This window comes from Cololabis saira, chromosome 9 (assembly GCF_033807715.1).
Source record: "Cololabis saira isolate AMF1-May2022 chromosome 9, fColSai1.1, whole genome shotgun sequence".
In the NCBI taxonomy this organism is placed as follows: domain Eukaryota; kingdom Metazoa; phylum Chordata; class Actinopteri; order Beloniformes; family Belonidae; genus Cololabis; species Cololabis saira.
In genome coordinates, this window is record NC_084595.1 from 26,435,907 (window position 1) to 26,459,097 (window position 23,191).

The following is a 23,191-nucleotide window of genomic DNA, read 5'->3' on the forward strand; positions in this document are numbered from 1 at the left end:
TATGTGGCCCCTCTATTCATCTATCAAGCCATGTGATGGATGCGCGGGGTGCTGTGTGAAGCTTTGTTCCTCCCACTTGTTGCTGCGACTCAGTAGATGCAAACACACTGTCAGGGGAGAGCCAGAGGCCGTCTGTGCCTGCCATCGCCATGAAAAGAAGAAGCCTCCGGTCTGTCTGTCTGCTTGTCTTTGTCATTTTCCAAGGTAAAACCTGTTACTTTTGCTACATGATAAAAAAGCAATACAAGGGAATGTTTAACTTATATAAGTGTGGCTAGTGAACAAACAGATTGAATTTTCTTTTTTGTAGTCTTTGTAGCTGCAGGGACCCCAAAGAGAATTTTCATGTTGAGAATCTGCCTCATTTGTATGCCAATTAACCCTTTAAGCGCCAGCCTATTTTCAATCCCTCTGCATGTCTGCTCGAGTGTCCCCTATCCTGTTTCCAAAGGGTAAAAAGAATTGAAACAGGTTGCACATTACAATATAGATTCACTATAGGCCTATCTGTAGAGTCCTCTTAGTTAATTCTTCTCATAACATCGTGCACAAGGCCTGCTAATACTGTAAACCTTTATTTGATTTCAGGTTAGAGTGATACTCAAAGTTTTTGGGTTAATGTGTTGTTTAACTTGATATAATAGTACAGAACAAATCCATCAGAATCTTTTACATTTCTGCATGAATTTGACTCAAAATATAAGATTTAAACACTTTAAGTCCTAAATTAAGATGACCTGCAGAGCATTTAGAATAAAGAGAGCCATTACTACATATTTGTGGGTGGCGAAAGGATGTGAACCGTACCTGCAGTATTTGGGGTTCCTCATTGTGGAGTAGTAACTACATCTCAGAACCTGTTGATAAGTCCTGCACATTGGTTTTTTCCAACCCTGCCATGCACATGGTGTCCATTCAGCTTTCTTTTAATGATGGACACATACAGAAATGTGAAAGAGGCATGTAATTGATTTATAAGGTAATCTGGCTTTCTTTGTTTTGGACTATAACACATATTCATCTCTGTTGGAGGACCATTTCTGGGCTGTTCTTGGATTTCCTCCATTTGTACACAACTTGACTTTTGAGTACAAACACCTTACCATGTAACCTTTTCCAATCTGATGAGCATCAACATCTCTGTTGTTTAAGCTCTCAGAAAATCTCTTTTGTTAGACCACAACATACTTCCACCACTATGTGTTGCGAAGACAAACGCTTCAAAACCCTCCTTAAAACATTTTCTCTTTACGTTCCCAGTCAAACCTTATTTTCATTAAATGAAAACAACTGAATTCATTTTCACCTAAGAATTAACTTTAAATTTCCAGGAGCCACATGATGATATTCAGTACTGGGTCATATTTGTCAGTAGACAAATAACTTCCTTGTTCTAAATTTTATTTTATTTTATTTTGTCTTGTCTGCATACATATTAATGGTTAATACCATGTTGGTAAGAATCTAAAGCATATATATACAGGTATATATATATGCATTTTTATATAAAACATATTATATATTTTTTAATATATCACATATATTATATATATATATATATATATATATATATATATATATATATATATATATGTATATATATATATATACTATATATACATTTTTTTTTTTTGGTTCTAAATTTTAAATTAGTTGATGATCTTTAACAGACACTAAAATACAACTGTACATGACACAATTGAGAGGTTTTTCTGACAACGCCTTTGTATGTTCCATTAACAGAACTATATGGCTTACAAATACGGAACAAGCTGCTGGGCCAATGCTTGCAGGTGGAAGAAGGTACTCGAGTTTCACTAGGAAAATGCAACTCATACTCAACTTTACAGGAATGGCGTTGGTTGCCAGGGAGCAATGCTCTGAGCAGCCAGCCCACTGGAGAATGTCTAACTGCACCATTGGGGGAGTATGAAGGTGTCCACTTGCAGCCCTGCATCATTGGAGCTGGAGGGGCTGTGCTGAATATGGGAAGAGAAGCAAGCAGCCAGGAATGGGAATGCTCAAAGAAAGGCCACCTCACTTTGACAGGGAGTGGCCAACACCTCACTGCTACGCAGGAATCCACTTTGGTCTTCCTGTCAAGGGAGCATAAGCAGGTACTAGTATTTTAAAGGAGAAGGAGAGAGCTTTTCTCCATGTGCTTTCTTGTTGTACTGTCCTATTGTAATATTTTAATATATCATCAGAGTTGAGTTCAAGTACCTATTGCAGAATACTGAACTTTTAATGAATAATACTAATTCTAAACTATCTTGGTTATCTGGTTGGGTGTACTTATGGCTTCTCCCTTCTCCAAGCAGGGCAGCAGGTGGCGGACACTTGACAACCAGACATTGTGTAATGGTAGAGAGATCAGACATAACCAAAACCAAGCTCACCACCATGCGGAGAAACTGGAACTAAGTGGTATCTCAGGTATAAAGAAGCAGCCATAAGCATGTATCACTTACATACTTACCATGTTCTTCACAAAGTCTGTAATGTGATTAAAATCTCCCTAAATGCATATTCAATTCAATGCAATTCAATTCTATTTATATTGTGTCTATTACAACACAAGTTGTCTCTATAGGTGCTTTCCAGAAAACCAGAACATGACCCCCAAGCAATTATTACATAAACAATGGCACGTAAAAACTCCCCTAGTAGTAGAAAAACTTTAAGGCAAAACGTGGGAAGGAAAAACTCTCCTTCAGGAGGGAAGAAATCTTGAGCAGGACCTGGATCATAAGGGGGAACCCTCCTGCCAGAGGCCAGCTGGGATGAGCAGGAAATGGGAGATCAGAAAGAGGGGATGGAGAACAGAGAGAGGGGAGACACAGACACAATTGTTAGTTGGTGCACTACAGGGATGACTATATAAACAGGCGTAGACAGCCGACACTGAGGTGGTCACAGGGTGGGGCTGCAGGTCAGGATGTCGGCACATATGCAACAGAGACATCCATACAGACAGGTGGAAGCAAGCAGTATGTCGGTCAGGGAGTGGGACTGCAAGGTCAGCATGCAGCTCCTGAGGCTCTGGCCTGTAAACATGCACAGAAGAGAAAAGGAGGGGGCGGACCAGCACAACAAACTACAAGAACAATGGAGAACAATTACGTTGATGAGATATATATTACTTCCAATTAATAACAGAGGGTTGATCTGAAGAAAGGAAAGAGAAGAAGAGAGAAGAAGTGTAGGCCTATAGCATCATATCTACAATGAGGCTATGTTTGAGACGAACTGTTTTATTCTTGTCCTATAGCTGCAGCTATGACTACTGACCCTAACACACCATAGTTCACACTAACTATAGGCTTTACTAAACAGAAACGTTTTAAGATTGGTTTTAAAGGTGGAGGTGGTGTCAGCCTCCTTAAAGGGGACCTATTATGGCATTTAATGTATATTTTAAACAGGCCTTGAATGTCTTACAAACAATCTAAAGCTTGTTTTTTCTACATAAAACAGAAATTCAGCCTGTGGGCCATGTCTCTAGTTTTACCGCTTCTAACTTCTTTTCTGTGAGTGATCCTGAGGGGCGGGGCTATGATAATGAGGCTCTGTGCTGATTGGCTGTCTGAATGACGTGTAGCATGGGAGGGAACAAAGCCTCGCTCCGGGCTGAAGAGCCGGCTGCGTACACAAAGCGTGTCCCATGCGAGGGAGCTCCGGCAACAAAATAAATTCCATTGCTTTATTTTCTATTGGACTGTCCTAACTGGCTGCGAGTTTAACGGTTTCAGTGTGGACAGAGAGCGTCCGATGTCACGCAGCTCAACGCGATAGTCGGACGCTCTAATGCAGTTATGACACGGTGTAAACGGATCTTAAAGCCTGATTTACGGTTTTGCGTTAAATCGACGCATACCCTACGCCGCAGGCTCTGCGTTGGTGTAACGCGGAACCATAAATCAGTTTTTAGTTCCCTGACCGGGTCACCTCGTCTTCACAAAGGAAGATTTAATTGAATTCTAAACAGGTTTCTCAAGACAAATGAATCATGTTAACTGTAAAGAAATCACAACACTGAATGTTCACAAATGGCAACTTTATTGTTAAAAAAATAAAACACAAGTTGTATATAAATAACATTTATGCACTATTGCTGGCTCAAGGAAGGACCGTGCATTTCTTCTGAAGGTGTCTGAACAGCTTCAGGTGCTTGGAAGATCTGAAACCATAAACAGAAGAAAAATGTATTATTAATAGGGCTCCGGTGTGACCTAACGGGTGAGTGGCTCCGTTAGGGAACACTGGAGCCACCGGGGCCACCGGGGCCACGGTGAGTGGCTCTGGTGCTCCGGAGCTAAGCTAAATACTTAGCTCATGCAAAGATCATACTTGTAGACGAATATAAATAACGTAAAAAAATTAACGTCACTTACCGCTGACTCGTGTGCAGTTGCCGGGTCCGTGCTGTTGCTACTGATCCTTTTATGAGCGTAAATGTCAATGCAAAAACTGTCCCTCGCTGTGGAAGCAGTTACCGCTTCTAAACAATGGCTGAAGCTCCGGCCGGCGGAGTTGGTTGTGGGCGTGGTTTCAGCAGCGGAGGCCGACCCTCTGCGCCTATGGTGACGTCACCATAGGCGCAGATTCTGAACGGCTCGTAGAAGTCATAGACACTGGAAGATTCAGCCGGGCGGTGTGTACAGACCCTGCAGAATTCGGTTGCTTTTCATCTTCTCTGAGTTGTCGGGGTGAGGGGAGACCACTTTACATATGTTAAAACAAGAAAAAACTTGTTTTTCATAATAGGTCCCCTTTAACCCAAACTGAAAAGATGGTTCCATAGTAATGGTGCCTGATAGTAGAAGGCCCGTCCTAAAAATCTACATTGGGATACTCTATGAGAACTACAAGTAAACGTGCACTCTGTTAGGAAAATACAGTACGGTACTTTATATGCAAGTAATAATATTTTGAATTGGATTCTGAGTTCTACGTGGAGCCAATGGAGGGAGGTTAACACAAGAGAGACGTCATCTCTCTTGCTGACTCCTGTCAGCACTTGTGCTGCTGCATTTTGGATCAGCTGGAGGATAGTCAGAGAATTACTTGAGCATCCTGCTAATAATACATTACATTGATCTAGTGTAGAAGGTACAAACGCGAGAGGATGCTCCTAATCTTTGTGATAGTGCATTAAAAACATGTAATTACTTAAATAGTAGCCCCTTTTCAAATTAGAAGTTTTTAAATGTATGTTTTTTTTATCTTTGTCAGAGTCTAAATCCTGGAGACTGGCTTTAAGGAACATTTATTTAACTTAAGTTATATATTGTTCCTTTTATTATTTGTTTATTCTTGTTAGTGTAACACCAAAAGATTAGATAGGAATGTAGATGTTGTGATTGCAACTAGGGACCATTTTCAAACTTTCCATTAATGAATGCTAAGAATTACTACTTTGACAAACTAGGCTTTCAGACAACCAATGGTAATTCAGCAACTGATCATTTAAACTGTAATCTTTTGATTTGTATGAATGCACTCATGAAGAAACTTTAGAAGATATTTAATCCATTAATTTTAGAGCAAACCTTTGCCAAAGTGCATTAAAACTGTGTCCCTGTTTTCAGTTTGCTCTAAAAAATACCAAAGAACCATCATGTCCATACGATTCATTCTGCGGTGGTCCACAGATTAGATTACTGCAGCCTTGCTTTCAGCCAGATAATCTAATTTAGTTGAGTGCATGTTTGCCTAGCATTTTCCAGACAGACACCCAGTCTCTCCGTGAAACAGCATCAAGTCTCTATAATACTGATTCATGGTGTTTCCTAGCAGTGGACTGGCCCTGCATGAGCAGATTTCATTCTCACTCTTGATGGTTGACAAGCATTATTTTTTTATGGTTGATGGTGGTGATGTCAGAAACTGGACACAAGTGTAGGATGCACTACATGCAGCGTACAGCTGAAAAAAAAGAAAAGAAAAAGGTGGCCTGTAATTAAAACTTGCATAAAATGTAAACATACTTTAGGAAACAATGTGGGGCATGCTAGAGAAAAAGGCTAAATGAAAAAGAGAAAGCTGTATACACAACAGACGAGCGAGGTTCAAGTGAACACAATGAAACAATAGAAAAGGCAGTAAAACGGACAGTGAGAGGAAGTGAAACCACAGAAAACATAAATAGTAGCCTCACTTAATCAAAACCCAACATGACAACTCCTTCCTGAGACAAACACTTTGATTATTCCATTGAGAGGAACTGTTGACTTCTCTTTTTTCCTCCACTTCCAGCTGGCAGTATAACAGACTCCGATGATGGGACAGAGTCATACTCTGTTATAGATTTGACTGATTACTCCTTGAGCACCAAGTCCCCTGCAGATCCCACCATGATTTTTTTCAGTATGGACTATGGTGAGTTTAAGCTATGATCTAAATTCATGTCAAATTTGACTTGTCAAAATGCTTGCTCAAATGCAGAAGCTTCCATAGATTTTTCTTTTCTTTTTGTGAATTTAGTTACTTATTTCCACCAATAGGTGGAGATGGATGCATGAGAATCAGTGATTGGGTGGCGCCTCCTTGAATAATTGGTTCTGTGGAATATAATCTGAAAGCCTGTACACTAAACACAATGATAACAGAGGTGACAAGAATTATTGAAGTAATAACAGAAGTACTAATAATATATTTACAGCCCTAAGTTCTCAAATATGCATTTAATCAATCTTGTAGGGCTAAAGTCAAACAGCCGAACAAGTTGTAAGGATTTTATCATTGATGCTTTTACAGAACGATGGTGACTCTTATTAACAGATTCTGTGTTGATTTAAATGAAGCAATTATGTGAACATGAATCTTAGCTCAGAAAGGAAATGTGTGTCCGGTTGTGTAAAATGAGTGAGGTATCTTGTGGTCTCAAAATATGCATATGTAAATATCTATAGGGATGGGATGGAAGATAACCATGCTTGTGTTAAGCTCTTTGGCATTGGTCCTGGGGGCTGTTATTCTCATCCTCAACGTGTACTCTAATAGGTAAGGACTACTCTGAGATATGTAGGTTCATTCACTGGTTTGCTCACAAATTAATAATTTGAAAGAAAAGTGAAAATTTCCAACCTGTAGTAGCCTAATCAGTTTCTATCAAAAAAAAACGTCATTATGGAAAAGAAGTGTTAGAAATCATGGCATTTACAGGTTTCAACACACTGTAAATAGAAAATGTTGCAACTCTTCACATATGTTATCTGTATTTTTCTGTCTTCTTGTGCCAGACGGAAGAAAGTGGTTTGTGTTTTGAAGTCTTTCACTCCGAGGCCTGAAATGAGCCTTCCTGGCTCCCCGGTGCTCAGCGAGAGGGCCCCGCTGGCGGAGCACGCAATGCGCCTCCCACACTCGTCCCCAACTTTACAGCGAGGAGAGATCCTTATTGAGTGGAAAGATGGCTCTGTTACTCCACTGTATGAGGCCTGAAGGCCCGTGGTGTTGATAGAAATTTAGATGTGTGTATTTCTTTTTCTCGGTAGCTTACACTGAAATATTGTGCAAGGACAGGCATGTTATCCTCTGAAAGTAGCAAAAGTAGTGAGCCAGCCATCAAAACAAAGGCAGGTTTTCTTTTTTTGGTAAACTATTAGTGTACTTTAGACTTTTCCATAAAGGTGAAAGTTTATAGATTGTACGGGACTGTATTTAAGGCACTATCCAATGTTTTTTTAAGATAAAAGCTATTGTGTAGCTGTCAAGATAGGAACAGCCAAGTGTGAACGGTGCGATAAGTTTTCAAAGAAACTGGGCCATAACTTCTTGTGAGGATTTGAAGGAATGCTTGTAGGATAAAAGGACTGAAAACTTAAATCTCAAGCTTTCAGCTGTTGTTTGTAGTGCTGCTTTAAGCACCATTTAAAGGTTCAACAAAGCTACCACTGCTTAAGTCTTTAGTCGCATAAATGCATAGAGAACTAATATTTGTTTAAACTCTGTGATAACCTGCCGTTCTGGTCCTTGGCTTTTGCAGACACAGTTGGGCTAAAATTTCAGCACAGGTCTCTTTGTACATATTTATATAATACTAGAATTTCATGCAAGTTTTGAAAACGTTAACTTCCATTAAAATGTTAAAAGCTCAGTGTTGCTGCTCAGAGCAAACAGTCATTGGCTGTTTTGGGGAAAATGTGATTATACTTGCTTTGAAGCTTTGTTGTGTTATGAGAATTACAACTGTCCGAAGCTGCTGGTAGGAAGCTGGTTTCATATCATGGATGTTGCAATATTATGTAGCTTGCACTACATAATATTGTTCACATGCAGTATAGACTTACACATTGAATGTACTGACAGCTTAAAGTATTTTTTTCATCTATTGAGCTTTGCTATGAACTTATTTTTGATACTGACATGAAATAAAGTGATTATAATTAATAATAAAGTGCTTAAATAAATCGTAATATGGAGGTTCAGATACATCTGCTTTAAAAAATCAATCACTTACACAGTTTGTGGGCGGTCTTTGAATTTCACCTGGTCCCCATCAACATTATCCTGAACATTTCTTGAAAATGATTAATTGAGAGTATATCTCCTCACAGGAGACTAGGAGATTCCTGGTTTGAATCAAGAATAGGAATTTGCATGGAGTTTGGAAGTTTCCTCGTGTGTGCGATGGTATTCTACAGGTTCCCCGGGTCATCTGGTTTCCTCCCATAGCATGCAAACATGTACGCACAAACAGGGTGGTTCTAAATTGGAAGAGGAAATTTCTTAGTTTATGGCATAGCTACCTCTTCCCTATGGTGTTGTATATTGAATAAGCAAAAGGGATATGAGTGCCAAAGGCATTATTTATTATAGCTATATAAGAATGTCTTCAGGGATGCAGTGATAACAGATATGATATAGTAAGTTGAAGATGAGTGTTATTAGGGTTACAGTAAGTACTCCAAAGTAGCAAGGAGGGTCATCAGTTTGAAGTACGTTTTAGCTCTCCCAACCTTTAACAATAAAAAAACAAACGAAAAAAAACATGTCAGATAACACAAGGAAGCAGGAACAGGTACTTGCAAGTAAAGCTGGGAATTGGGAATTGTGTTTAATCCCCCTTTTTTTTTTTGTCCAGAGAAAGTAACACCAGCCAAACTGTTGGCACCCTGTGTTCCCGCTGGCATGTTTGGACTAATGAGAGGGCTTTAAGATTTCTGAGCAGCACACACAACAATCTGAAAATGACACAGGATGCCACACACCTCTAAACTAAAACCACATGCCAGGATTTAAAAACACTTCCGTTTTACTTTGTGGAAAAACAGGCTTCACTATTTAACTTCTAATATAATTTGTTCATATTCATGTAACTTAGTCTTCAGTTAATTTTCTTTTTTTTTTTGCTCGTTGTTTGTAGAGCTGCCAGAGTTCCCCCGACAATACACATGCTGTAAGAAAATCCCTAGTCTGCCACTCCACTGAACCATGCAGCATTAATCCAGTATAAATCATATGTACTCTTTCAAACACAAGCCAAAAATGTGAGGACTTTCACCGGATTGTCATTGTGCAATTTCTAATCAAAAAGTGCATGAGTCTGCAAACAAAATAACAGAATATGTGTCACTCTCCAAATACAGGCTGCACTGAATGTGCACAGACATGTCATTTCGCAGGGGCAGGGGAGGGTGGTGGTGACCCCCGTATGAATAGAGGGTGTGTGAGAGAACTGACTCAGCACTCTTGATCTGGCAGGTCACATATCAGGTTTAAGACTCCTGCAGAGGATTTTTCAGATCAGATCATTATGTTTGAAAAACCACTCAGTATGGTTGCATGTACTGTCTCCTGCATTTTCATGTTTCTTCCTTTTTCCCTTTCTTCTTATTCCATAACTAATGAAATTATCTACTTTCTGGTCTTGGGTTACAAGACAATTTTTGGCCTCTTAAAATACTATATATACATTTATATATAGAGATATACATTTATATATTTTGCTGGCTACTACCTCATTTTGTCTTCAAAACTGCTTTAATTCTTGGTGGCATAGATTCTAAAAGGTAGACTAATACTTTCTTTTAAGAGCAAACTAAAGATTCAGTTCTTCAAGGAGCATTTCTGCATTTATTTAACTTCTCTGCTCTTCAGAATGAGTAGATTATTTGTCCAACTCTTTGCATGACTCAGCACTGAAAAAGCTGCATGCATTTATTCCAAGATAATATTATAATGATGAATTTAAGATTTCGTTTTGCTGAATAAAGTGACTGTTTTAGGGTGGGAATGGAACAACGACCAAAAAAGACAAGTCTAGCATTAGCATGGCAGCGTCTGTGTCCAACTGGACTCACAGCAGTCTGACCAGCACTTATCCAAGCAGGGCCCTCCTATGTAATTTCCAGCCTGTGTTTTTCTCTCAGATGTAAGTCGCTTTGAATAAAAGCGTTGGCTAAATTTAGTAGTAGTAGAAATAGGTGTTGGAAACAATCTTTATGATTAGACCACTCATTGTTGTGGTCCGTATTGACGTGATAACATCATGCAATTACTGCTGCTGCAGATTTCTTGGCAGATCCTACACTCCCAAAGGTGTTGTATTTGATTGTGGTATGGTGATAAGAGTGAAAGGGAACACACTGTCATGTTTTTAAGAAACCTGTTTAAGATAGTCTAAGTGGTTAGTAACGAGGTTCCAGTAGGCTGAAAGCCAAAATTAGGATTGTACAAATACCAATCAACCAAGAAGAGGCAGTAAAAAGTGTTATTCTGCAGCGAAGTGGTCTGGGGAACATTTTGGTCCACGAGGCTTTGGTGAGAGGGAAAAGACAAGAGGAAGCAACCCAGACAACTGAAAGCAGATGTGCTCAAAAGACCATGTTTATGAGCACACTCTATTTCCTCCAAACACTACACAATGGGCATCTTTCTACTCAGTTTCTAGGTAAAAGCATGTAACAGTCTTGTATGCTCATGTGCTTGTTCACCATGGTATTTGAAAATACCAGCAAAAAGGATTTTTTTCTTATTGTAAGTGTTAAACCAACAGACTTGACCTTTTCCAATGGATTTTATGTGATTAGTTTCATTTGTTTGTTATAGATCTGATTTTTAGATGGAAATGCATGAAGCTTTTACTAAAAGAAAGGTGTGCAATGACGATTCAGATGTAGAATCCTGAATCGAATCATTTGAATCCTGCATGAGTTTTATTGTTTTTATAGTTACACATGCATAGTATGAAATTTGCACTCAGGTCCCAGTCATAGCCTGTGTTGAGAAAATAATTAAAAAAAATAAATAAAAAAAGCCCTAAAAGGGTTCAGCAGTCTAACTGCTTCCAGAAAGAAGCTGTTTCTAAGCCTGGTGCTCTTTGTTTGGATGTGCCGCAGCCGCCTGCCTGATGAGAGAAGGTCAAAGAGTCTGTTGGGGTGGATGGGGTCCTTCATGATGATGGCCCTCTTCCTGCATCTGGTTATGTATATGTCCGTGGTGGTGGGTAGGCTTCTCCCCACCAAATCTTTTGTGCACCTTTGACCACCTTCTGCAGAGCCTTCCTCTTTGCAGCAGAGCAGCTGCCGTGCCATGCAGCGGCGATGCAGGTGCTGAGGACGCTTTCCATCTCAAAGCAGTAGAAGCTGCTCAGGACTGAGCTCCCCAGTGTGGTGCACCGCAGCTTCCAGAGGAAGTACGGGCACTGGTGGGCCTTCCTAACCAGGCAAAAAGTGTTGCAGCTCCAGGTGAGGTCAGCATCTGTAGTTGGAGACGACTTCCATGACGACCCCCCCCCCCCGATGATGCAGAGATTGTTATCTCTGTACCAGCTCACCAGGTGTTCCACCCCCTCTCTACATACAGATTCATTCCTGTTGGTGATGTGTCATCCGCAAACTTCGCACAGCAGTCATGTGTAAGCGAAGTGAGCAGTAGGGGGGCTCAGCACACAGCCCAGGGGGGAGCCAGTACTTTGTGGATGGAATGGCCAGGAATTTGTGGATCCTGCCAGTCTGTGGTCTGTCGGTCAGGAAGTCCAGGACCCAGTTCCCCAGTGAAGGGCTCAGCCCTACAGTTGAAACCCTCTCCACCAGGGCCCATGGGATGATGGTGTTGGAGGCAGAGTTGAAGTCCAGGAAGAGCAGATGGACTTAGGAATTCCTGCTCTCCCAGTGGGTGGGCATGGACCATTGATGAAATGGCATCATCAGTGGAGCAGTTGTTCCTGTAGGTGTACTGATGGGGGTCTACAGTGATGTCAATGGAGTCCTTAATCTGAGCCATGACCAGCCTCTCAAAGCACTCTATGGCTATCGGAGTGAGGGCTCCGGGCTATAGTCATTAAGGCCTGTCACTGTTGAGTGCTTGGGGACGAAGGATGATGGTGGCAGTGTTCAGCCAGGTGGAGAAAGATGCCTGTGAGAGTGAGGTTTTATAAATGTCCATCAGCACCTCAGATAATTGGTGAGCTGGGCACAGTGCCCCCTGGCCTGCAGCTCAGTGAGGCAGGGGGTTAGTCCTCTGAAGGCTACTCCTCACGTCTACTGGGTTGGGTATTATGCATCCCTTGGAAACCTTGCAATCTTTCAGTGCTCTTGTGTGGATTTGTGTTTAAGCTTGATTGTTTCCTTTTAACAATCTATGAATAGTGAATCAGATGGTGCTTTTTGTGTTTACAGGAAGGCTCAGTTACCAGTGGAGGTGTCTCCCTACTGCAAAAAAGATTTTTGTACACAGTATAAAGCACATTTCAGAACAGATCACTGTCATCAAAGTTCCTCTAAAATATTAAGAGGAAACTCACTTGTAACTACGGGCAGCTGAAGAATGCTTGCTTCCTTGAATAATCAGGAGTGAAAATTGCCCCAGCTGCTGACAGACCTTCTTTTGATGGCATGACACTTCAAGAATATATGGATGCTGGTATACAATAACAGAACTAAAAGCGTGAAAATAATAATACAAAAATAGATGATCAAAATCTTCCAAGGTTTTGAAGCTATTGCAGTTGCTGGGCTCATTTGGATTCACTGAAGCTGGACAGTCTAAATGCTAAGTTATCACACATGGCCAGCACATGGTGCCGGCTCTTCCCTAAAGTGCTAAATACGTATAACCAAACAGCCTTTTAGCATCCTAGTCTCTCTATATAACTGCATGAGAAACATTTTATTGCTCTATAAAACGTAGGTTGAAAGTTGTTTGAACTTACCAAGCAAGTCAACTCTTATACTTTCCTCCTCGCTTGTTTACTGTTATTGCTTCCTCTTTTGACTTATATTTTTTTTACCACAATCCTATTTGCACATCTTTCTCTTCTCTGGAAATTCAGCAAAACATTGTATTATTAAGGTATAATATGCGGGGTATTTCTCTGAGTTGCCATCAGCTTGTTTTGTCCTGTGAAAGTAAAGTTATGCAACACTGAAATCAGGCCAGGTGTAAATGCTTTGATGAGATTTTGGTGCGAGTGATCATGGCCTGAGGGATATAATGAAGCTTTTACAGGCACAAGCAATACCAAGTGCTTTAAGAACAAAGATATTGGGTATGTGAGATGCTATATTGAAGGTATTATGTAGCTGTAGAATAAATGCCTTCTGAAGACATGCATTTTTTTTCTTTTCTTTTCTTTTTTTCTTTTTTGGTTATACGTCAAGCTTTTATAGGGTCTAGACATGCCCCCTGCCACAGGATGTAATGTTAGAAGCTTATGAGCCTCGCCTACGTGATTAATATAAAGGTCCGTGTCTTTGTTTTCCTTGTAAAGCATAAAGGACCTGCTGAAACAAGCTGCAGTCTGCGTAATTTCATGGCAAGCTTCTATTATATTTCCATGGGAAAGTAGAAGGCATCCAATGGGAATGTTTTTTTTATATCTAAAAAATCTTTGAAAGTGTGTTCCTAACAGTATTATGTTCAGTTCTAAGGAAATTATTAAAGTGATTTTATATATATACTGTTTCGCGCACTTTTAAATACATATAATTGAACACGATGAAATGGGCATTGAAAATGATGGACCGATGGAATACACTGCTGAAGAGCTGTCAGTGTCAAACAACACGCACACAGAAACAAAAGACTCTTATGAACACCTCAACCATCTCAGCCTTGCAATTCAGGCATAAAGGGTCTTCTTTATACCTACTTTAGTCAGGACTCAGTTGGCCAGACCATATGATGTTGCCTGTCAATGAAGTGCACCATTTTTATTAATTCACTTATGTATTAACTTTTATTCTGGTTGCGCTAAAAGAGCCACCCTTCTCAAAATAACTTTCAAATCAGACAAATGATAATGATTGCATCAACAATTGCTGGTTTTCCTTGAGTGTAGTGTGCATATAAACAACAGCTGAATAACAACTGCTTTCAGGGAGGAATGCTAAGGCAGGGACTGTTGTGGGAAGGAGCTTCACCACTGCCTGTCAGCGCCAGACAAAACTGTTCCCAATGTCTATATAAAGAATATGAAGTTAGTTATTTGGATTCATTTCTATATATGGGACAAAAAAGAAAAGGTTTTTTTTTTTATGTGCTCGACACAATGTTCTTGCATGTCAGAGGTGTTTCCCAACTCAAACATAGTACAACATAATACAACCCTTTAACTTTGTTTGCAACTGCCATATAGCTGAAAATGCGTCACTGTGAAGTGTTCAGATCTGCAGGATACTGTTGTGTCACACACCCACCTCAGAGTATGGCAAAGGCAAGGCAAGGCAAGTTTATTTGTATAGTCCAGCTCAACAAAGTGATTCAAAGTGTTTTACAGTAACAGTGCAGATTTGGAGCTTTATTCAAATGCCGCTGAAAACAGTTGTGTCTTCAACCTGGATTTAAATAGACTGAGTGTTTCAGCTGATCTAAGGCTTTCTGGGAGTTTGTTCCAGACATGTGGGGCATAGAAGCTGAACGCAGCTTCTCCTTGTCTGGTTCTGACTCTGGGAACTGTTAAAAAAACCTGATCCAGATGAGCTGAGGGATCTGGAAGGTTCCTACTGGGTCAGGAGGTCACTGAGGTATTCTGGTCCTAGACCATTCAGAGCTTTATAAACCAGCATCAGAACTTTAAAGTCTATACTCTGACAGACAAGCAGCCAGTGTAAAGACCTCAGAGCTGGACTGATGTGGTCCACTTCTTTGGCCTTAGTGAGGACGCGAGCAGCAGAGTTCTGAATGAGCTGCAGTTGTCTAACTGACTTTTTAGGTAGACTTGCAATGACGCCGTTACAATAATCAAGCCTACTTAAGAAGAATGCATGGACTAGTTTTTCCAGGTCCTGCTGAGACATCAGATATTTTATCCTTGATATATTCTTAAGGTGATGGTAGGCTGACTTTGTTATGGCCTTAATGTGCACTTCCAAATGTAAGTCTGAGTCCATCACTACACCCAGGTTTCTGACCTGATTAACTTGCATTTATATCAACCCCTATGTTCATCATCAAACCATGCTGCATTTGCTCTAGCTCAGAAATGAGAAGCTGAAAATCATTTGGTCATGTTTCTAGCTTTGCTATTATGGGCAAATTACCATGGGCTGGTAAATAGTTCACTTAATTCAAGAAAGAAATGAACTAATAATGCTGTACTCATACCATACCTAATGTTGCATGTCCTGACTAGGAAGTCCAGCTTATCCTTTGAGCTGTTTTTATTTTCTTTCCCAGTAAGGACAAAGAAATTCCAAGTCCCCATTTGTTGTGGAATGCACCATTAGTTTAGCAGAAGTGCTTCTGCCATCTTAAAACAAACGAACAAAAAATATTGCTGAAAGGCCTCTATAAACAACATTTCTTAACATTAGCTTCTAAAAAAAACTGTGAAAACATTTACACAGACATTGAAGGCTGGAATTGTGTCAGCCAAAATGTGACCAAGGAATTATCATGTGATTGTTATGTATTCAACCAACATCCATGTGGTTAGATAGTTTGTGGTACAATGGTTAACCAACCCAGTGGATGAGGAGATGGTCATGGTCTGCAAGCACAGAACTGCCAATCTAATATTTTTGTCAGTTTAATGTGTTCTATGAGCTCTCAAGTATTTGAATCAGTGTTTTCCAAATGTCCAAATTCCTAGTTGGCAGTTTTAACTGGAATTCCCCCTAAGATTGGAATTCCAACTCAGAAAATCAGAGTTGTTTATTTTGTCGATGCTGCACACATCAACAAAATAAAGACTCTGGGTATTTTGGTGTATTCATTTTTCTTGTTATTCTTCTGTTATTACCATTAATTAGCAGCCCTGTGATGGACTGGCGAGGTATCCCGGGTGTATCCCTGCCTTTCTGGCAAAGGGAGCTAGAAAAGGCTCCAGGAGATCCTCGTAATCATGAATAGGAATAAGCAGGTGCAGATAACGGATTAATTATAATTAGCTTTACTAGCAGTGATTCACAACGGCAATGCCCAGTCGGACTTTTGGAAAGGTTCATGGCACATGAGCGTCCATGTTTATTCCAACTTTACAAATAGAGCTTGGTCAACTCAGGTGGGAGGCTGTTCCTAGTTGGACTTCAGAGTTACAGGAAATTGACCTTTTTCTCTCTCACCCAATAATAATGTGTTTAAGGGTTGTAGGATTTAAAAGGGGTAAATTCATGGTTGGAAATGGTGCTGTGGATACTTCCAAAAGTCACATATATTTAAAAGAAAACTCAGGGACATATATCATCATAAGAATAAGAGGATTTCATCTCCTTTAGGTAAAATGTATAAAGTTGTTTGTGGGCAAATAATCACCATCTTGAATTTTGCTTACAATGTTAAGTTTAGTGAGATTTTGAAAGGATTTGAACTAACAGTCTTGTCAGGTTTTCATTTTCTTTATTTCTCTTATAGTATTTTATTTAGAAATTGGTTGGCAAAGAAATGCATCTGTTAATTCAGAAAAATAATATAAAACAATAACAATACAAAATTCTATAACACTCTAAATAGTATTAAGCATACAATACTGTTAAATTGGACTGCTATACACTAATCCAAATATTAATTGCTTAAAAGAATGCATTCTGTGCTTCACAATTTTAGGTTTTTTCTACTTATACTGTACACAATCATTCTTCTACATCATTCATTCTTCTATATAATACAGTTACATGGAAATGTAAATAAAAGTGATGCACTTATTAAACAGAACTATCATGAGCGATATTACAACAATGGCTTTAAAAAAAGCTGTGGCAGAAAGTAAAGCGTGGCTGTATTTACATGGACTTGTTTGAGCGGTGAGCTGCATATCTCTACTAGGCTCAGTGCATTTCCTTGGTACCCTCTTTAGAGTTGGCGTTCGAATTAACATTGGTTAGTCGGACACTCTCCTCTTCCGCTCTTTCTCTGTTATCACGGGCTTCTCCCTCCACATGGAAACCAACCATCACCTGGTAAATTATCGTTCCAATGATGGCGCCAAGGAACGGGGCAAAGATAGGCACCAGAAACCAGCCGTTTCTAGCCCTGAGGGGAGATGGAAAAAGAGTTGTTACCGGGGAAGGGCCTTAAATCAATAGAGACCAGTCCAAACCCACTATGAAGTAAGAACCAGTTTATAAACAGTTCGAGAAAAATGTTCAAAATCTTTGCACTTACGTGAACACCTCGCTTCCCCACCCAGCCAGAGCAGTGAAAAGACGTGGTCCCAAGTCTCTGGCAGGATTGACGGCATAGCCAGAGTTAAAGCCCATAGATAGTCCAATAACCAGAACCACAAACCCCACAGTGAATGCCTCTAGCCCTTGGGGAATGGGGTTGTTGTATGGATCCACAATAGCTAGAATACAAACTATCAGTGCTGCTGTGCCAATAATCTATGTTGGAGAGAGGAGAATGTTAAGGGGAAATGTTTAGTTTCATCATCTTCATTTGTAAATTATACATTTTTCAGTGAGTATCCACACGTTGAAGGGTACCTGATCAAAGAAGCCGTTGACAATGGTGAGATGTTTTCCAGGGTAGGTAGCAAAAATTCCAGCTGTGGCACCGGGTCCAGTCACATTGAAAGCTCCAGGAAAATCCCAGAAAGCATCTGGAAAAAAATAGAGACAGCAAAACTGTGTTTGTTTGTTTGTTTTTTTGTTTTTGCCAGTTATTCAAATTATGTACAATCACCCTAAGACATAAATCTCCTCTAGCTGTGACAAGATAATATCGGCTCACCATGGAGCCATTTCTTACCATAGTACATGCCAAAGATAATAGCAGCCCCAAAAAATCCACCAATGGTCTGAAAGAGGAAGTACATGGGGAACTTTCTCCAGCGCTCTCTTCCAAGCAGGCAAAGGGAAAAGGTCACTGCAGGGTTCAGATGACCACCTGCAATGAGGACAGGAAGTTACTAAACACAACAGAATATGAGCACACAATGTGATTTCAATAATAATAATATTAGTAATAGTAAGAAATACTTAATTATTTAAAAAAAATAAACAAATTAAAACAGCTTGATGGAGTTTGCATACCTGATACCTGGCCACAGACAAGGATGCCTAAGGTGGCAGCGAAACCAAAAGCAAAATTGACGGTGAGGAACATGCCATGGGAACCACCACTCAGTACCAGTTGTGCTACGGCACCACAGCCAAACATCTGGAAGATAAAAGAATACATTTAATCTTGGTGAAAACAGAATTATGCACATTGTTGTTTTTAGTTGATTCTCTTACTGAGGAATGAATGTTATGTTCTCCTCAAATGAAACTGAATTGTCATTTAATTCAAATAATATTTTCTTTGTATGACATTTACTGCGTACAATAAAAAGATGGATTCCTGCCAAGGTCAATTTTGATTGATTGATTTAATCTGATCTGCTACTGTAAACGTATTTTCACTGGAGGAGTTTCTGATTTCATTACAAACTATTCATCAGCCTACATCAACCATATTTCATATATTAATGCTGTTAATAAAGGAAAAGAAAAACCCTTGTTTATGTTCTTTGTTGGCAAATCAGGTTCAAGCTGAAGGATGAAAATATGGTTCTATGATGGTAATCTGTGAAACCAGTCAAACAAAGACCCATTGACACCACTCTACTGTGAATTAAATGAGCTTCTTTGTGTTCATAATAGCACACCGGATTCTGGATATACCGAAAGGCCTCTACATTGACCTGGAGAGTTGTAACTTCTGGTTCCCAGCTAGTTTATTTTGAAAGACAAAAATCCAAGAGCTGATTTTCAATTGTACTTCTTGTACAAACTTAGCAAGAAGGATTTTACAAGTCTGTTGACTTTGACAACAGTACTGCCAGGCAGGTGGCAAACTGTGTGTTCTCTTTGTATGTGCTTGTTCAGGAAGTATGTGTGGTCCATGCTTAGGTTGCTATTTTCTAAAGTCTCCCGTTGAGGCGACTTTTCTTGCAGACCACACAACTCAGATGCTGAGGTTAGCTTGAGGGAACCAAACTGGCGCCTGAGGGGTGTTCATGATCACTGGGCTCAGCATGAACTTTTCCACTCTTTTCTCGGGGATGTAATGTTATGATGTGAAAAAAAATGTGACAACATAAACACAAAAACTCAAATTACTTTGCACTACTGACCACAGCAACCAAGATCATTATATTGATGAGTTGGCTGTAAATATTTCTGTCCTACATTTATGAATTACTTAACCCAACAAATTTTTTCTAATCAGGTTTTGGTAGTCAAATGTTTTCAAAAATTCAATGATGAATTCAGGAGCTTTTAAAGAGGAATGTACTTACATCTGGCACAATCGATCACTTGGAAGCACAGATTAAGTATTTAGCTTTGAGTCAAAAATATTAATTATGACAAAACTTCACATTTATTTTTTATTAAAAAGATAATAAGATGATGATATTTTATATCCAAATGAAAAAAAAACGTTCCCTTCAATAGGACATCACATTGTTCTATAAAAGCGCTTCCCAGCCACCATAACACATGGAACAAGATATGTTTATGTAAATAGAAGGAAGCACTACAGGGCTGCAATTCTCATTTCTAATGTCAAATGCACTGGATTACAGATGATGGACCAACACCCTTAACTTCCTCACTTGGATTGCATTCCACCACAAAGGTATTATTTAAATCTGATATTGAATTTGGGAGTGCTGTTTATTAGCCTTAATGCTGAGGCGTTTACATTCACCGGTGGCATAAATCAATAATGATGAAGTTTGTCAAGTTTTTATTCATACGACTACTATTAACTTTGAGCACAGTCAGGCGTGTTAAGGAAATTCTGACAGCCCACTGAGAAGTTTTTTTTTTTAAATCTAGTCTCTGAACCAGTACCTAGATAATTACTTTAAATTCAGGATGAGGGGCACCACAAGCCCGTCCACACTTATTCTTCCATTTAGAGTAATAGACCCTTGTTTGAAGCATTCCACTTTTAGATGGGTTAACAGACCAATTACAGTGAAGTGATCAAAGGGCCTTGTTATAGGTACCAAAGTTGTTTTTTCTTTGAACTGAGCTAAAAGATCTACCATTTAGTGACTGAGAAACTCAATTAGTCACACCAAGCTAGGAATTCAGTAGTATGCACGCATGCATACCCGCACACACCCTGAGCAGTATTACCTGTCTCTTCAAGTTACTATTCTTGTAAGAGTAAAAAATGCATGATGAATGGCTAGATTCTTAATTGCACAACAGAAATAGAAAGTATGGTATGCATCTATATGAGGACAGAGGAAAACATTAAACAACAATGAAATGGTCCCAGTGCGACTTCTGCAATCTCTTACTGAGGAAGTACAATTATACTCTTGACGTGACACCTATTGTATTACTGACATTCCCAGTCCTCTTCCTAACATCTGCCAATTGATTAAAGGACTCTGCCACACCTTCCTGTCCTGTCAATAGACACAACACACCTTTTACTCTGACTAACAGTCAAAGAATATAATAACCCTTAAACATTTGCCATCACAAATATGTGGCCATACAAAAATCTCTTGCTCCAACAAACATACGTGTTATGTATTTGTTCATCAGAGTAAAATGTTTGTTCAACTTAAGGCTGCTTCAATTAATTCAAAAAGTGTATTGCAAATCACTGAGTGATTATTAAAGTGAGTCTTAGCTTCACAGCTACAAGGTGAAAGACAAGTAATTTCAAGATCTTGAGGACTGCTCACTTAACTGGCTGTTGTACAAGTACTTTAATTATTAACTGTATACCCATTGTATCCTGAGGGGCCAATTAAACACATGCTTCTTGTAGAGCAGTTTCCTCTAAAAAGCGGTATTACAAAACTGTTGATATCATCTATGACAACAGAGTCCAGAGAGGAGCTTTCTCCAAACAATAGTTCCTCTCATGATGATGCTGATCTTCACCAACATTAAAAGGATGGCTGATAAAAGTCAGAGCGAAGTGTGACCTTTTGATTGAACAACCTGGGTCTTTTTTCCAGCTTTGGCACATCATACTCAGCTCCCTCTCATGTGATGAGACGTTTTCATGAGGTTCTGGCTCCGGGATCCTGGATTCCATCAGCTGATATCAAATATTGCTAATTATGTGAAGGCAAATATTGTTTTATTCACATCACATGCACCCTTGAACAACCTGTGACTTCTCTCTTTGTTCTCAACTCAGTCTGTAAGTGTACACAGACATTATAACCCAACATTTAAGTTTACACACTTAGAATTTGCCCAGTCTGCATGACTGTAATCCCTTTGAAGTCTGCATGCCTAATATATTGCATTTATCAATCATTTCTCACTGTTTAAAAGACAAAGACAATAGAGTAGAAGTGCTATCAAATGAAGAAGTTGCTAGGAGAAAATTAAACACTCAGATGGACAAAGAGTTGAATTACAATCAACAAAATGTACATTCCCAAGTAGAAACTTTAAGAAGTTTTCATGCGATGATCCGTGGGTTGCATATACCTGCTATATGCACAAATCGAGAGGCTACCTGCCATTTTAGAGGATTTATATTCTTTTACTACAGACTTTCTCTGATCTAAGACATAAATAAAACACACAGGCTTACCACAAGGATGAGAGTGCCAAGGCACTCTGCCAGGGACTGACGGAGCAGCAGGTTATGGATCTGGAGAGCCCGAGACAATTTGTCCAAATATATCTTCTGGCGACCCATGTTGAGACTTTATGAGATGATGAGCAGACACACGCTTTCAGGTGTATATGACTTCCAGAGTTGCTATAAGACTGGTTGGACTGAGCTTCTCTTAAATAGCCTAGATGGGTTTGAAACTGGGCTGGGGCCAAGTCTAAAGCCAGACCCACCCTCTGCACCACGCCTCCCTGCTTGTCTAGATATGATTCACAGACTGGTTTTCTCTCTGCCTCTCTGTTATAATACACTGAAATGTACCTTTTTTTTTGTGCGTTCCTCCATTCTTGTACCAAGGTGAGAAGAAAAGGTATAGGTGTTGTTTCTCTTGTTGGAGAGGTGAAGCATGGCAACGGAGGAAACAGATTTTGTAGCAGAGCCATAACTGCCTCTCTAAAAATATGTAAAGTATAGCATTTGCCTTGGCGAAAGTAGCACTGTCCAAGTGCCTTTCTAGTTAAGGGGTCTTTCATTACATACTTGCAAGTCAGCCCAATCCCGTTTCCCTCCCATATCCCAGCCCTAGTCTCTTTAGTTTAGAGTGTCTTTGACAGGGTAGTAACCAAGTAGAGTTTTTTTCAAAACCTCTATCTCTGTGTATGAGTAAACCCAGAATTGCCACTTGGAGAATAACATTTACCCAATGCCATTTTGGACAAACCAATGTTTTTTTTCATTTTTTTAATTAAAATACACGTATGTATTTAATTGCATACTCAAAAACGTACTTACAAAAACAAATTTAAGGTTACCTTGCCGCCTTAAACATTCACCTCTTGTAACTAAAGTTAGCTAATTCATCCAACTCCTGATCTCTAACAAACCAAACTCAATTTTTCTAAATTGATTTACTGTAACTTTATATGCTTCATCCAAATTTGGCATCTCCAAAATGAGGCACTATGTCCTCAATTGTGTTGCTCCACTTCTCCTAACAACATGAACAAAATGCATGCATGCCTGTAACTCAAACCTGCTTGCAGGAGATCCTGGATTATTCCCACCCGTGTAAACACCTACTTTCTGTTTTTTTCTTTCCTTCCCTCACCTCATATCCTCTGACCTATTCTTTTGTGCCCTCTCCACTTCTGAAACCTCATCATTACACACTATACCTGCTTTGTTAGCCTTCAATAGGGCTGTGAGAACATTTCTGCTT

The 23,191-nt window shown here is 39.6% G+C and overlaps 2 protein-coding genes across 2 annotated transcripts; one reads left to right on the forward strand and one right to left on the reverse strand.

Annotated features, from left to right (window-relative positions):
• The first annotated feature begins 93 nt into the window (after positions 1-93).
• On the forward strand, positions 94-8,405 carry si:dkey-245n4.2 (uncharacterized). Its single transcript, XM_061729952.1, has 6 exons — positions 94-204; positions 1,744-2,117; positions 2,322-2,436; positions 6,259-6,381; positions 6,915-7,005; positions 7,245-8,405. Exons 1-6 carry the CDS (start codon positions 150-152, stop codon positions 7,441-7,443), a joined length of 957 nt encoding a protein of 318 aa, XP_061585936.1. The 5' UTR covers positions 94-149; the 3' UTR covers positions 7,444-8,405.
• An 8,372-nt stretch (positions 8,406-16,777) lies between these two features.
• On the reverse strand, positions 16,778-22,136 carry aqp3a (aquaporin 3a). The gene is made up of 6 exons (XM_061728973.1): positions 21,949-22,136; positions 18,417-18,543; positions 18,133-18,270; positions 17,868-17,983; positions 17,548-17,765; positions 16,778-17,415 (listed from the first exon to the last, which is right to left on the reverse strand). Exons 1-6 carry the CDS (start codon positions 22,054-22,056, stop codon positions 17,211-17,213), a joined length of 912 nt encoding a protein of 303 aa, XP_061584957.1. The 5' UTR covers positions 22,057-22,136; the 3' UTR covers positions 16,778-17,210.
• Positions 22,137-23,191: the final 1,055 nt, after the last annotated feature.

What these genes read in the sequence shown, in the direction of transcription:
- si:dkey-245n4.2 (XM_061729952.1), top strand. Translation starts at nt 150, where the DNA reads ATGAAAAGAAGAAGCCTCCGGTCTGTCTGTCTGCTTGTCTTTGTCATT. An exon ending in TGTCTTTGTCATTTTCCAAG is followed by an intron (nt 205 to 1,743) that starts GTAAAACCTGTT and finishes TTCCATTAACAG; the next exon opens with AACTATATGGCTTACAAATA. An exon ending in GGAACTAAGTGGTATCTCAG is followed by an intron (nt 2,437 to 6,258) that starts GTATAAAGAAGC and finishes CTCCACTTCCAG; the next exon opens with CTGGCAGTATAACAGACTCC.
- aqp3a (XM_061728973.1), bottom strand. Translation starts at nt 22,056, where the DNA reads ATGGGTCGCCAGAAGATATATTTGGACAAATTGTCTCGGGCTCTCCAG. An exon ending in TATCTTTGGCATGTACTATG is followed by an intron (nt 17,984 to 18,132) that starts GTAAGAAATGGC and finishes ATTTTTTTCCAG; the next exon opens with ATGCTTTCTGGGATTTTCCT. An exon ending in TCAACGGCTTCTTTGATCAG is followed by an intron (nt 17,766 to 17,867) that starts GTACCCTTCAAC and finishes TCTCCAACATAG; the next exon opens with ATTATTGGCACAGCAGCACT.